The sequence below is a fragment of the Lactuca serriola genome, chromosome 4 (genome assembly GCF_051521515.1).
Source record: "Lactuca serriola cultivar US96UC23 chromosome 4, Lser_US96UC23_V15, whole genome shotgun sequence".
In the NCBI taxonomy this organism is placed as follows: domain Eukaryota; kingdom Viridiplantae; phylum Streptophyta; class Magnoliopsida; order Asterales; family Asteraceae; genus Lactuca; species Lactuca serriola.
This window is the reverse complement of record NC_136411.1, coordinates 104,354,952-104,368,654: the sequence shown is the minus strand read 5'-3', so window position 1 is coordinate 104,368,654 and position 13,703 is coordinate 104,354,952. Positions and strand designations below refer to the sequence as shown.

Here is a 13,703-nt window from a genome sequence, read left to right as displayed (position 1 = left end):
ATTTGAGGTGTAAATCCCTTAGAATTCGACTAGGATAAGGATTTCTAGGACTTATCTTATGGTTGCTTGGTGGACAAGCAACTAGATAAGGATAAGGACTAAAACCCTAATCTTTACACCTATATAAACCCCCTAAGGCATAGGAATTCGTCCAACCCTTCCCAAGAAGTCCTAAGGACGAATTCTAACCTCTCTCCTCTCTCTTTATACCTTCTCCACTTGCTTATGGTGTTTGTAAGCCATTAGAGGAGTGACACTTGTGACTCTAAGCCTTCCAAGGTCAATTCAAGGAGGAATTGGATTGTTATTGCTATATAACAATCAAGGTATGTTCTTAAACCTAATTACATGTGAATTTGGATTTCCATATGCTAGAATTAGGGTTTATAGTCTTGGATTCAAAGCATGTACAATAGAGAAACCTAGATCCAAGCATTATGGTTTGTATGAGCACATAGGATGTCTTATGACCAAAACCCATCACTTACTTCATACAGGGCCACCAATAATTAGGACGAAGATCTCTATACATCTTCATCGCCCTATGATGAATGGAGAATCTCGATTTATGCGCCTCCTCCATTAGAGCCTGGCGGTCACCATCCCAATATGGAACCTACACTCTTCGATGGAGAGTCAATAACCCCCGGCTATCATGATCAAAGAAACCACATGCCCACTATACGCTCACTCTTCCGGTGCTCTTCCTTCATAGCCTCAACCTGATCCTCTCGAATATGCTCCAAAAGTGGAGTAATCATGGTCATCCTCAAATAAATATCCCTGATCGGGGCATCAACCGCCTTGCGGCTAAGAGCATCGGCCACCACATTGGCCTTCCCTGGATAGTAAAGGATATCACAATCATAATCCTTCTCCACATCCAACCATCGGTGCTGCCTAATGTTCAGATTCGACTGATCCATCAGATACCTCAGGCTCTTGTGATCCATGTAAATAGTACAGCGGACCCCTCTGAGGCTTCAGCTACCTCGAAGCATAAGCGATCACGCGACCCCTCTACGTCAAAATTGCACCAAAACCCATGATCGACGCATCACAATAAACCACAAAATTCTTGACACCCTTTAGCAGGGTCAAAACTGGTGCCTCACAAAATCTCTGTCTTAGGGTCTCAAAAGTTGCATGTTGCTTAGGCCCCCAGCAAAAATTGACAGCCTTCTTCGTCAACTGAGTCAAAGGAACTGCTATATTTGAGAAATCCTGAATAAACCTCCGATAGCAACCTGCCAACCCAAGGAAACTCCGAATCGTAGATGGAGACCTCGGAACCTCCCACCTCATCACGGCCTCGACCTTGGCCGGATTGACCAAAATACCATTCTCATAGACAAGGTCCCCAGAAACAACACTTCGCGCAACTAGAACTCACACTTGGAGAACATCACATACAGTCTCTCCCTCCTATTAGTTTCCAAAACCTCCGTCAAGTGCTCCTCATGTAGCTCCTGGGTCTAGGAATAGACCAGGATATCATCAATGAATATAATCACAAACCGATCCAACGTCAGCTTGCATATGCGGTTCATGAGGTCCATGAACGCGGCTGGAGCATTGGTGAGCCCGAAGGGCATCACCATGAACTCGTAATGGCCATAATAAATCTAGAAGGTCGTCTTCTGCACATCCTCCTCTTTGACCCTTATCTGATGATAAACTTGAACGCAAATTAATCTTGGAAAACCAAGATGCACCCTGAAGCTGGTCAAACAAATCGTCAATCCTCGGGAGTGGATAATGGTTCTTCACCGTTACCTTATTCAGCTCCCGGTAATCAATACACATCCAATGAGACCCATCCCTCTTCTTCACAAACAGGATTGCTGCTCCCCATGGAAAACGGCTTGGTCAAATGAACCCCTTGTCTAACAGCTTCTGTATCTGTGTAGACAACTCCTGCATCTCTGAAGGAGCTAACCGATACGGTGCTTTAGCTATCATAGCCGCACAAGGAACCAAGTCAATCTTAAACTCCACTTGCTTCTCCGGAGGCACTCTAGGAATATCCTTCGGAAACACATTCGGTTCCTCCCGTACAATCGACACATCATCCATAATTGTCATACCCTTATCCCGGCTATCCATAACATAGGATACATATCTGGAACAACCCTGATGAAGATAGCGTCTGGCCATAGTTGCTGAACATAGAATCGGCCCATGTTGAGCTCTCTCCCTAAACCACTAACTCTCCACCTCTCTAGGTCTGAATACATACCAATTGATGCTCACAATCAATCACCACCCCATTAGGGCTCAACCAGTCCATCCCTACAATAACCTTGTTCCCGTACAAAGGAATAGGGACTAAATCAATCAGATACTGCTCGCTGAACATCTCAAGAACACAACCCCGATGAACCATCGATACCCAGAAAAATCAATCAACTACAGTCTCAACATCTAAGGGGCAATACAGCTCCCATGGAGGTCCAACAAACCTCTTGCTAAGAGCAAGCGATACAAAAGATCGGGTAGCCCTCGAATCAAACAATACCAATGAAGAGATATCATTCAGAATGAACGATCCCATCACCACATTAGGTGTTGCATGAGCCTCCTCGGCTGTCATCTGAAAAGATCTACCCCTCACCACAGGCGTATCCACCTTGCCTTGGCTGCCATCAATAATCCGTAGGGTCGCTGGAGCAGGTGCTACCATTGGTCATACTGCTGCTAAACTCGAACTACGGGCCTTTTTGTGGTCCATCTGATTGCAATGGAAACAAATCAGATCAGATACTGGGATGGTGGTGGTAGTAGTAGCAATGTAATCCTTACTAATATGACCCGTCGGACCGCACTTAAAGTAGCCAAAACCACCCAAACAAGAGATGCACAATAGAGTTAAAACCTAACCTTCTAAAATTATTTAGTCTCTGTAATATGTAACTTAGCATATTCGCTTACTAGTTAGCTGAAGTTAGTGAGAACTCCTAAAAAGCACAAAGCAAGCAACATTCGAGCATTGAGTAATCTAAATCAAGCATAATCTAAATAGGACATCCTATCAATGACTGATCAGTACTAGCATGCAAGTCTACAAGCTCATACAGTAGACATATAAAGGCATCTCTCCTAGCATTCTATCATGCAAATCCTAAGTAGATACTTGGCCCTAACTAGCATGCGATTCACAGATTCACAATTCAAAGCATATCATAAAACATGTATTGGTATTTTGGGAAAACTAACTTAAGCTCGGTCGGTTTCATGCACCACATCCTGTTTCTTTTATTAGAAAACCCTTTTATAAAACATTTATTTTCGAAAAATTCTACCAAACCCTCAGTTTGAGTTCAGACACGCCCGAGAATATGTCTGAATCCCTCAAACTAAGGCTTTGATACCAACTTGTAACGTACCAAAAATCAAGACTAAAAATTTCTATTTTTAAATTAATAAAACCATTTCCCAAATATCATAGAAACCATGGTGAATCAAAGTGTATCAACAACATCCAAATATATCAGAGTAATATAAAAATGCAGAACAATGTGGTGTGTCTATTGCAATCATCCTGGGCTCTTCCCCTCCGAACTAGAAGTACCTGAGACATAAACTGAAAATCGTAAGCACAAAGCTTAGTGACTTCCCCAAAATACCACATACCATACATATCAACCATATAATTGGCCATGTCCGACATCGGTCCCCGCCCGACATTGAGCCCCACTCTAAACATATTTGTCATTCATCAGGCCTCACATGGCATCAGGCCCCACCCGGTATACATATAATCATATAACACATGCAACAATCATAAAGATAAATAGAATACAGGATAGTCATCGGACCCTTCCCGATAAACATATAAACACATAACATATGCAAGAGTCACACAGATAACTAGCATCCTAAGCATAACAAACCATGGGTCGCATTGGTGCTTTCGACCCGTTAAAAAAGTGAGGAAACTCACCTCTAGCTACTGAATCTCTAAAATAAATCTTGGTCTGTTGGTCTGGAAAATTCTCACGCTAGCATCATCAAATAATATCCAATTAATAATTGGATCTCAACCCATAATCAAGAATCTAAGCTACTTGTCCAATATCCAGGTTAAAAGACCATTTTACCCTTTTTCTTACTTGGCCAAAAACCAAGGCCCAACCCATTTGCTCAAAAGGCCCAAATTCCTAAATGGTGTCAGAAGGCCAGTTAAGGCCCAACTATTGGGCCCAAAAATCATCATGGACCTAATCCCAAGAAAATCCATATTCTATCCATGACCCAGAGTCAGAAGTCTAATGACCCAACAAGGCCCAAACCCTAAAAGCCCAGAATATGGCCCAGACCTGAGGAAGTCAAACCAAAAGTCAATCTACTGAGTACACAGGGCATACTTAGCTCGTACGCTTAGCGTACTCAGCTCGTATGCTTAGTGTATTCCTTCCGAGGCTAGTACATGCAGCGTACCAGCTGGTTACGACCAACGTACTCCCCAGATTACCAACCCAACTCAAAAAGCACTTAATCGATTAAGCCAATAAGGCAAACTTCCAGATCTGATCCTAAATGGTGACTTAACACATAAAGTTGGCAAGTTTACACCCATGAATGACTTAATAAGTCCCCAAACTCAAAAATAAGATTGATAAGAATCTGGCACTTGCATGGAACAATATCTTACATAAAGTTTGAATTTTTTTATGAACAAGGGACCTCAATGGAGCTAAGATCTAACATCTATGGCTTCTGGAGTAGATCAAAAGCTCAACTTTAGCTCGAAAGACATAAAAATGCATAAATAACACCCTAAGTTGGATCTAGCATAAAGAATCATCATGATGGGAGCATTTTACCTCAAATGACTTGCTAAGATGAAGATGACCCTGGATCTACAAGCCCAAGCTACTCCCAAGCAACCACCAAGTGTTCTTCTTCTTCTTCACTAGAAACACCACCAAATCTCCCTTTCAAGATCAAAACTCACCAAAAGCACTTAGGGTTTCGTTTTTAGGGTAGAGAGTGATGGAGGTTGAACAATAGAATGTCCAAAGGTAGTATAAGTTGTTTAAATATTGTGCAAACCCTAAAAATTAAGGTTTGCCCTTGCACCACGTACGCCATGCATACGTATACATGGGTGAATCATGCATCTAGAAAAGAGCTAGTACGTCCCGCATACTAGCTAGGGACCAAAAAGGTAAGGATGTTGCATCAAGGGCTAAAAGGGAAACATACCAAATTACAAATGTTACACAACAGGAAGACGCCTCAATAACAATAGTTGTAGCTTTCATGTTTTGAATGGTTCCTTTAACAAGCTCTTTCAAGAACTCAGTATACAAATAAATCACTTCTTTCTCAAGATAACCCATGATTTTGTGTGCTAGTTTAGGGGAAGCAAGATATGCTAGAAAGTAGGTGTTGAAGAAGACGCCTTCAACTATGAAACTAGGGCACGTTCATACCATGTTGGTTTGGAAACCTCCATGAATGTTATTAGATGCATTATTTCGTTTTTGGCTCAAAATGTTGGAGAGATTTATAGTGAAGAAAGGGGGAGGGTACCATATCAGTAAGGGTGGGGTAGACCATATTTTTTGATTTCAAATTTACAAGATATTAAAATAAATATAAAATATAAAAACAAATGATATTTTCGTCATTTCACAAACGCTAAACAAAATCTGTTAACAAAGTTAGTCATAAAGACCATTTGCATGCAATGTTTGCTCAAAAGAGACTATCCATGCAAATAAATAAATAAATGAATAAATAAATCATAAAGACTATTTTAGAAAAAAGTTGAAAAGCAAAAGAACAATTTATGAAATTTTGTATTATTATTATTATTATTTAAATAATTTAATTATTCTTTCCTACTTATTAAATCTCTTTTATAACTAGAATTTATATTTTAAAATTCTAAAATTTACAACCTATTATTCCAAGTGAACATTATCAAAATAAATATTATTATTATTATTATTATTATTATTATTATTATTATTATTATTATTGTTGTTGTTGTTTAATAAATTTGGAGAAAGGAGAAAATATATCTTCTTATTATCGATCAAAAAAGAATACAGAGAGGTATTTATAAATAAGGATTATAACATAATTCTAAAAACTTAGAAATAAGATAACTTCTTAAATAAGGATAAGACCAAATCAAAGATAAATATAATCAATAAATGAAGATAAGGATAATTACGATCCATAATTTTAGTACTCCCTCTCAAGTTGGTGTGTGTAAATCTCGAACACCCAACTTGCCACGTAGAAACATGAACCAATCTACACCAAGAGCTTTAGTAAAAATATTTGCAGTTTGAAACTCTGATCGAATAGCAAAAGTTTTTATCTCCCCACTCTTTATTCTTTTTCGCACAAAATAACAATCCATTTCAACATGTTTTGTCTGATCATGATAGACAATATTGGCAGTGATGTGTCTACCAGCTTCATTGTCACATATAAGAGGGGTAGGACCAGCTTGTACAACATCCAAATCTTGAAGAAGCAATCTGAGGCACATAACTTCACATATAGTGCTTGCCATCGACCTATATTCCGCTTCTGCTAAATATCTTGACACCATTGTTTGCTTTTTCGTCCTCCACAAAACTGGTGCTCCCCCAAGATTAATAAAATATCTTGTGCATGATCTTCTAGTGGTGGGACAACTTAACCAACTAGCGTCACAATAAGCCATGAGATCTAAAGAACCTGATGAAGGAAGGTATAAACCTTGTCTTGACGTGGCTTTCAAATATCGAAGCACCCTATGAGCAACATCCATATGCGGTTTTCTAGGGTTTCTCAAGAACCGACTTAACTGGTTTACTACAAACGTTATGTCAGGACGGGTAATCGTGAGATAAAGTAAACGTCCCACAAATCTTCTGTAACGAGAAGCATCAACTGTTGGACTTTCACCATCTTTTCTCAATTTAACATTTTGTTCCATTGGAAAATTGCTAGGCTTGCTTGCTAAAACACCACAATACTCAAGAATATCCAACGTGTATTTTCTTTGACTAATTACGAAACCTTCCTTGGATTGAGCATCTTCAATGCCAAGGAAGTATTTGAGGGGACCCAAATCTTTAATACTAAACCGACTTTGCAAGTGATTTTCCACTTCATTGATTTTACTGATATCATTTCACATCAATAGGATATCATCAACATAAATGAGTGCAACTACATGTACAGAGCTCATCTTGAATACGAACATGGAATGATCAGCATTGCTTTGTTGAAAACCAATCTCGATAAGAGTTTTTGTAAACTTTTGGTACCAATCCCTTAAAGCTTGGTGCAAGCCATAGATAGATTTATGCAATTTACACACCCAAGTTTCATTTTTCTCACAAAAAACTTGAGGCACATTCATATAAACATCTTCTTCTAGATCACCATGCAAGAACGTGTTATTTACGTCCATCTGGTGTACTTCCCATCCTTTCTTTACAGCAACCACCAAGGCAGATCTAACAGTCACAAGTTTTGCTACCGGAGAAAAAGTTTCATGGAAATCGATACCTTCTATTTAAGTGTATCCTTTTGCTACTAATCAGCCTTTAAACCTCTCTATGTCTCCATTCGGTTTATATTTTATTTTATAAATCCATTTTGAGCCAATGGCTTTCTTTCCTGTTAGGAGTTTCATTAAGGACCAAGTTCCATTTGCTTCAAGCGCTAATATTTCCTTTTTCATTGCATCTATCTATCTTGGATCTTTCATTGCTTCAGAGAAATCCTTAGGTTCGTTGCTTAAAGTAATAGCTGCTAAGAATGCCTAATGTGTTTTTGAAAAACTTATTATAGGATATAAAATGGGAAAGAGGATATACCAGATTGTTGGCCGACGCTGAAGAACCTGAAGTGGGGATGGGAGTGGAGTTGTCGAGTGATGGTGGTAAATTAGTCACAAAGTCTTCCAAGTGTTTGGGCTTTGACCGTATGCAAGTGTCATGCCTAATTCCCATTTCATTTATTGTTTGTGTTTGAGTGTGATTAGCACAGCGATTCAGTGATTTGTGAGTTGCTTTCACAGTTTGGCATTATTATTAATATTATTATTATTAAATCTGAAAACATGACATTACAGTTTGGCATAACATTGATCAGTTTGTAATAATCTTGTTGTGAGAATAGTATCATCTTTGATGTATTTTCCGGATTTTATGTTGTGCATTGTTATCATTCATTTTTGAAAATTTTCTCATCCATATGATACATGCATTCAACAACATAACCAAACACTATTTTCCATCTAAAACCAAATTCATTCATGCCTTTGAATTAATCAACGTCATTCAGATGTTACCAAATACTTCCTTTAAAAACCATTCCACATAAAATAAGGCATAAAACACACATCCTCAGAGTTTTAAGGTGGTCTTCTTCTTGTTGCTTGTATGTTATCATTTAGTTTCAAAATAAAAGTAAAGAAATGTTTAAAATAAAAAATAAAAAAGGGGTAAATTACACGAATGGTCCCTATGGTTTACGGTAATTTGCGCGTTTGGTCCATAACTTATTTTTTAACTTGGAAAGTCTCTACTGTTTGTTTTTGTTACATGTTTGGTCTCTGTCTTACCTAAAAAAACTATTTTTCCCTTCATTTGTTAATTTATTTAAATAAACATACCCCCAACCCCACCTCATCACCTTATCTTACCTACCCCATTATTTTTTCCTATTTAAATAATAGTCTTTTTAGGTAAGACGGGGACCAAACGCGTAACAAAAACAAACAATAGGGACCAAACGCGTTACAAAAACAAATAATAAAGACCTTCCGAGTTAAAAAAAATAGAACAAGTGTGCAAATTACCCCAAACCATAGGGACCATTAATGTAATTTACTCTAAAAAAGCTAGAAAAATGAGACATGGATTTCTTTTTTTTTTTCTTTTAAACAACAAATAAATACTAATTTATTCCATCTATATATACTACGGGACTTGAATCATTGACCTTAAGAAAAGAAGATAATACCTGATACTACTGGACTATAAGCTTTTTGGTAAATAAGACATGAATGTAAAACAAAAATACATATCCAGCTTTAAAAGAAAATATGTGCATAAATGCACAAAAATAGTTTTGTTGAGAAAAAAAGTGAATTTGATATGGTTGATATTACTAATAGTTGAGTGAGTGCTTAATTTAAGTATTGAATGAATTAATGCATGAATAATTATATAATATTTTCCAAATAACGTAAGGAAATGATATTGTCGGTGGGGATAGGAGAGTCCCATGTGGAGCTTGGGATCCGAGGCAAAGCCCCTTGTAATACACACCATTTATTTCCTACTTTACAACTCCTACTTCTCATTTCAATTATTTATTCAAAACCTTCATCATCATCATCATCTTATTCTTTGAATTTAAACATTCAAAAATATAGAATTTTTAACATTCTTGTATTCGATCCAAAGTCCAAACACAAAAAATATTTCATTATATATATATATATATATATATATATATATATATATATATATATATATATATATATATATATATATATATATATATTGATTAAGTTATTATAACTCTCCTAACCTTTTGAAAGTTCGGTTTCTTGTGTCGTTTTACAGATTATTGCATAAAATAAACATAAACAATATATATACGTTATTATGTGCATCTTTGATTGATTGGTACATTATCAAATTATGAATATTAATAAAAATGTTTGATATTTTGTACTTTGAGATATATTATGGTCATATTTGGCAGACAATTTTTAAAAGTTTTTATTTTTTAGCTTTTAAAAAAACTGAAAAGGAAAATAGTTGATTTTTGGCTTTGAACTAAAATAAAAATCTTTAAAACCAAAATCTACTTCTTAACAAAAACTATTTTCTACTTTTGCAAATTGATTTAATTACTCTTTTTTTAAATCAATTGTGTGTTTTATATAAGCTGATTTATTAATTTTATGTTTAAAAAAATTTTCAATTGTTTTTTTCGAACCCTCATACAAAAAAAAAACAACAGTATAACCTTACAACTAGTTTTATCGAATACATTTTAGTTCTTATCTCTTTATCGCTATAACATTTATATATGAAATTAAATATACATACATAATAATCATAATAAGAATAATTGCATTTACTTGTTAAAAAGAAAATTTAATTTGGTTTTGATAGAAGTTGTGATAGAATTAATAGTAATAATGACGTCACCACTTCTCCGCTCCCTTTCCTCTTTTTAATCCAAAGTCTCACTGACACACCTCATTCTGTGTCTCATCATCTCTCTCACGGATCGATTCTTCCTTCGCTGCCATGGCGCCTGAGAAGGTACTCATTCCCTCTCAGATTATCAATTAAGTTTCATCTGCATTCCGAAGCCATTGTTGTTTTTTATCTTTTCAATCTAGCTTCTCATGAGAAAATCTTCCTGCTAAATAAGCATTTTAAGAATTGAAATGAGCTAATATACTCAAGAACTCATGTCGATTAAATCTGTTTGATATAACGAAACAGGTGACAGAAATGGTGCTGAATGTCGATCTCAAATGCTCCGGCTGCTACAAGAAAGTGAAGAAGGTTATCTGTAAAATCCCCCGTGAGTTTTTTCTTCATCTTTTACTTTCCGTTTTACATAAATCTATCTTTTAGTAATTGAATTCCGCTTTTGTCTATCTTTATAAAAGTATCGAATCCTTAGAATCTAAAATTCTAAATCAATTCGATGTATGATTATATATTCATGATTCATGGTAGATGTATATATAATTAAATTAACTTTTCATTATTTTTTTCTTGACTAATTATTAGAAATAAGGGACCAGGTCTTTGATGTGGACAAGAACAAGGTCAAATTAATCGTGGTGTGTTGTAGCCCCGAAGCTATTCGAGACAAGCTTTGTTACAAAGGTGGAGGTGCGATTCAGAGCATAGAAATCGTCGAGAAGTCGGAAAAGCCTAAAGAACCGGAAAAAGCTAAACCCGCCGCCGTCGCCGATAAGCCAAAAGAGGCTGAGAAGGCGAAGCCACCGGCTGACAAACCAAAAGATGCCAAACCAGCTGCCGACAAGCCTGCCGGAAAACCCAAGGAAGCCGAGAAACCCAAAGCTGCTGACAAGCCAAAGGATCAACAGGAGAAACCCAAAGCCGCTGACAAGCCAAAGGATGCAGGAAAGCCACCGGAGGCCAAACCTAAGGACGCAGGGAAGCCACCGGAGGCGAAACCGAAGGATGCTGGGAAGCCACCGGAGGCTAAACCGAAGGATGCAGGGAAGCCACCGGAGGGGAAACCTAAAGAGGCGGAGAAGCCAAAACAAGAAGCTCCGAAGAAAGTAGATTTTGCTCCGAACCCGGAGGTTGCGAAGATGGTGTATGAACCAGTGCACGGCTATCCACAGATGTACCCACAATCAGCTTACCCACCTATGGTGGGATACGGGCAGTATTACGATCAAGGTTACGGTGGTGCTCCGTTTCAGCATGGCTACGGGATGCCAATAGCACCACCACCGCCGCCGCCTAGTTACGGTGGGTTTGGATACGACCATGGAGGGTATAATAATGGGTATAATGGGAACAGGAGTCATTATTCGAGTAATGATTATGGAGGCGAAGAGGAAGGTGAAGGTTGTTCGATAATGTGAAAATGGTGGCGGGTGAGGTGGTGGATGGTGGATGGTAGGTGGTGGGTGGCGGTCAATTTCAAGGTGAAATAAATAATCCCGATAAAGATAATCAAGACACGATGAATAAGTAAGTTTTAGATAATCTTCCATGTGAGAAATCTTAAAAAGATGGCAAGTAATGAATCTTTGTGTACATCGTAAAGACGTTATTTTATTTTTATTTTTTCTTTTTTCTTTCTTTTTGTATTGAGAAAGACATGATAGAAATGAAATAAATTTTATTTGTAAAAAATGGCTTTATTAGCGAAGAAGAATCGAGAAAGAGATTGGTGAATTGCATTAGACTCCAAAAGTCACCAACTTGTATGATTAACGAGGGAAACAGGACCAATGATATGAATCCATCACCAACTTGTATGATTAACGAGAGAAACAGGACCAATGACATGGATTCATGAACAAGTGGGACAGCATCCAGTTGGAATGACCCTACATTACAAAACTGGTTTTCAACAATTGGGGTATTGCCTTTTGTTAGGGTTTTGTTAAATTCAACTTGGGTATTTATTGCCTTTTGTTTGTTAGGGTATTCTTGATATCAAATCATATTATTGAATCAAAATAATATAATAGAAACCCATATCGATGAATATCCGTATATTATTAAATCAATAATAATATAGTAGAAACTGATATCGATGTCTGTTTTTTTTTTAAACGGCAAAGATAAACCATTCATTAAAAGAAGCCAGCAGGACGCTGGACAATCACAGTATATACAAGAGATGAATTAAGAAGAGAGAGAGAGAGAATAGATGTAGATAAGACAGCTTAGACTGAGCTAATGTTGATCTAGGAAATTTAATTGGAATCCAAAATATGTTTACAACCAGATTCTCCGCCTAGAGTGCTTGAGGCATGTGTGATGATTTTCCTCAACAAATATGTTTTGAGATTGCTAATATCATTATTTTTGAAGTTAATTTGAGAATTTCTTTTACCGGATTTCTAGTTATGTTAATAATGGGTCTAGAACCATAACTACAATCGTTACTTTCAGTTAGTTGAGAATCGCATATGTGTTGTTATGTTGGGGACCCTCACGGATTTATGTAGAAGTGGAAAATAAGGTTTTCATTTAACTTCAATCAACTTTTTTGATTACAAAGCGCGCCCACCATATACATTATATATTTTAGCTCATTAAATAACAATATAACATGATAATATATATATATTTTTTTTCTTTTAGATTTTTATATGAAATTGAATACGTATACATCCCATATTTCCAAGAATATAAGGTTATATTTAGGGTGTTTGTTTTAAATGGATCAGCAGCATCTGATTAAATAAATTCCAAATGATTTTCGTTATTAATATGTATTTTTTGTTGAATCGGTTCATAAAATTTGATTTTCTAGAATCTGGATATTCCAAGAAATATCAAAATATATGTTTTTACCGTTAACAAGTTTGAATTGTAAAACTTAAATCCATAAAAATACGAAGGGTTTAATGCTTTTTATTTGGATCAAACCTTCTAATATAATGAAAAATAGAACTCTCATAGTTTATAAATTATTCAAGAAAACTTGAAATAGTTATTCCATATTTTGGTAATATTCGAGTGTTATTTTAGTACTCAAGACCTATTTGAGCTCTAAAATCGACTCAAATTAATCCAAAAATCTATATATCTAAACCATATTATTTAATCCAAATTGTATAACATATAGATAGTGAATAGACACAGAAAAAATATTTTTGCAATGGGTAATCAGATCGAGATGGGTTTGAAAGCGGTTTGCACAAGGAAAGTCAAAAAACATGATCTAAGAAAGGAGAAGCTTTTTCAACGGTTTGGCTTTATTAGGCAAATGCATGCACGACACTGACGACAGATTCCCATCTTCATTGCTTTTTCGTAAAATATAGGAATCGTTACTATATATCTTTATCATAACATTGTTTGTAGTGTTCAAATCAATTATTATGTACGTTTAAACAGTTAAATTATATAAACAAGCGATACAACTTTATAAAATATAAGCCAAAACCAAGGCCGGTTTTGAAGTAGTGCACGGTGTTGCACCGGCAACACTTG

At 36.3% G+C, this 13,703-nt stretch overlaps 1 protein-coding gene across 1 annotated transcript; it reads left to right on the top strand.

Moving 5' to 3' along the window:
- The first annotated feature begins 10,145 nt into the window (after nucleotides 1–10,145).
- Nucleotides 10,146–11,830, top strand: LOC145102215 (uncharacterized). Its single transcript, XM_079039588.1, has 3 exons — nucleotides 10,146–10,301; nucleotides 10,488–10,569; nucleotides 10,782–11,830. Exons 1-3 carry the CDS (start codon nucleotides 10,287–10,289, stop codon nucleotides 11,612–11,614), a joined length of 930 nt encoding a protein of 309 aa, XP_078895714.1. The 5' UTR covers nucleotides 10,146–10,286; the 3' UTR covers nucleotides 11,615–11,830.
- The last annotated feature ends 1,873 nt before the right edge of the window (nucleotides 11,831–13,703 follow it).

Excerpts from the sequence above, each read along its gene's own strand:
- LOC145102215 (XM_079039588.1), top strand. Across the intron at positions 10,570-10,781 it reads GGTTATCTGTAAAATCCCCC|AAATAAGGGACCAGGTCTTT; the intron begins GTGAGTTTTTTC and ends ACTAATTATTAG.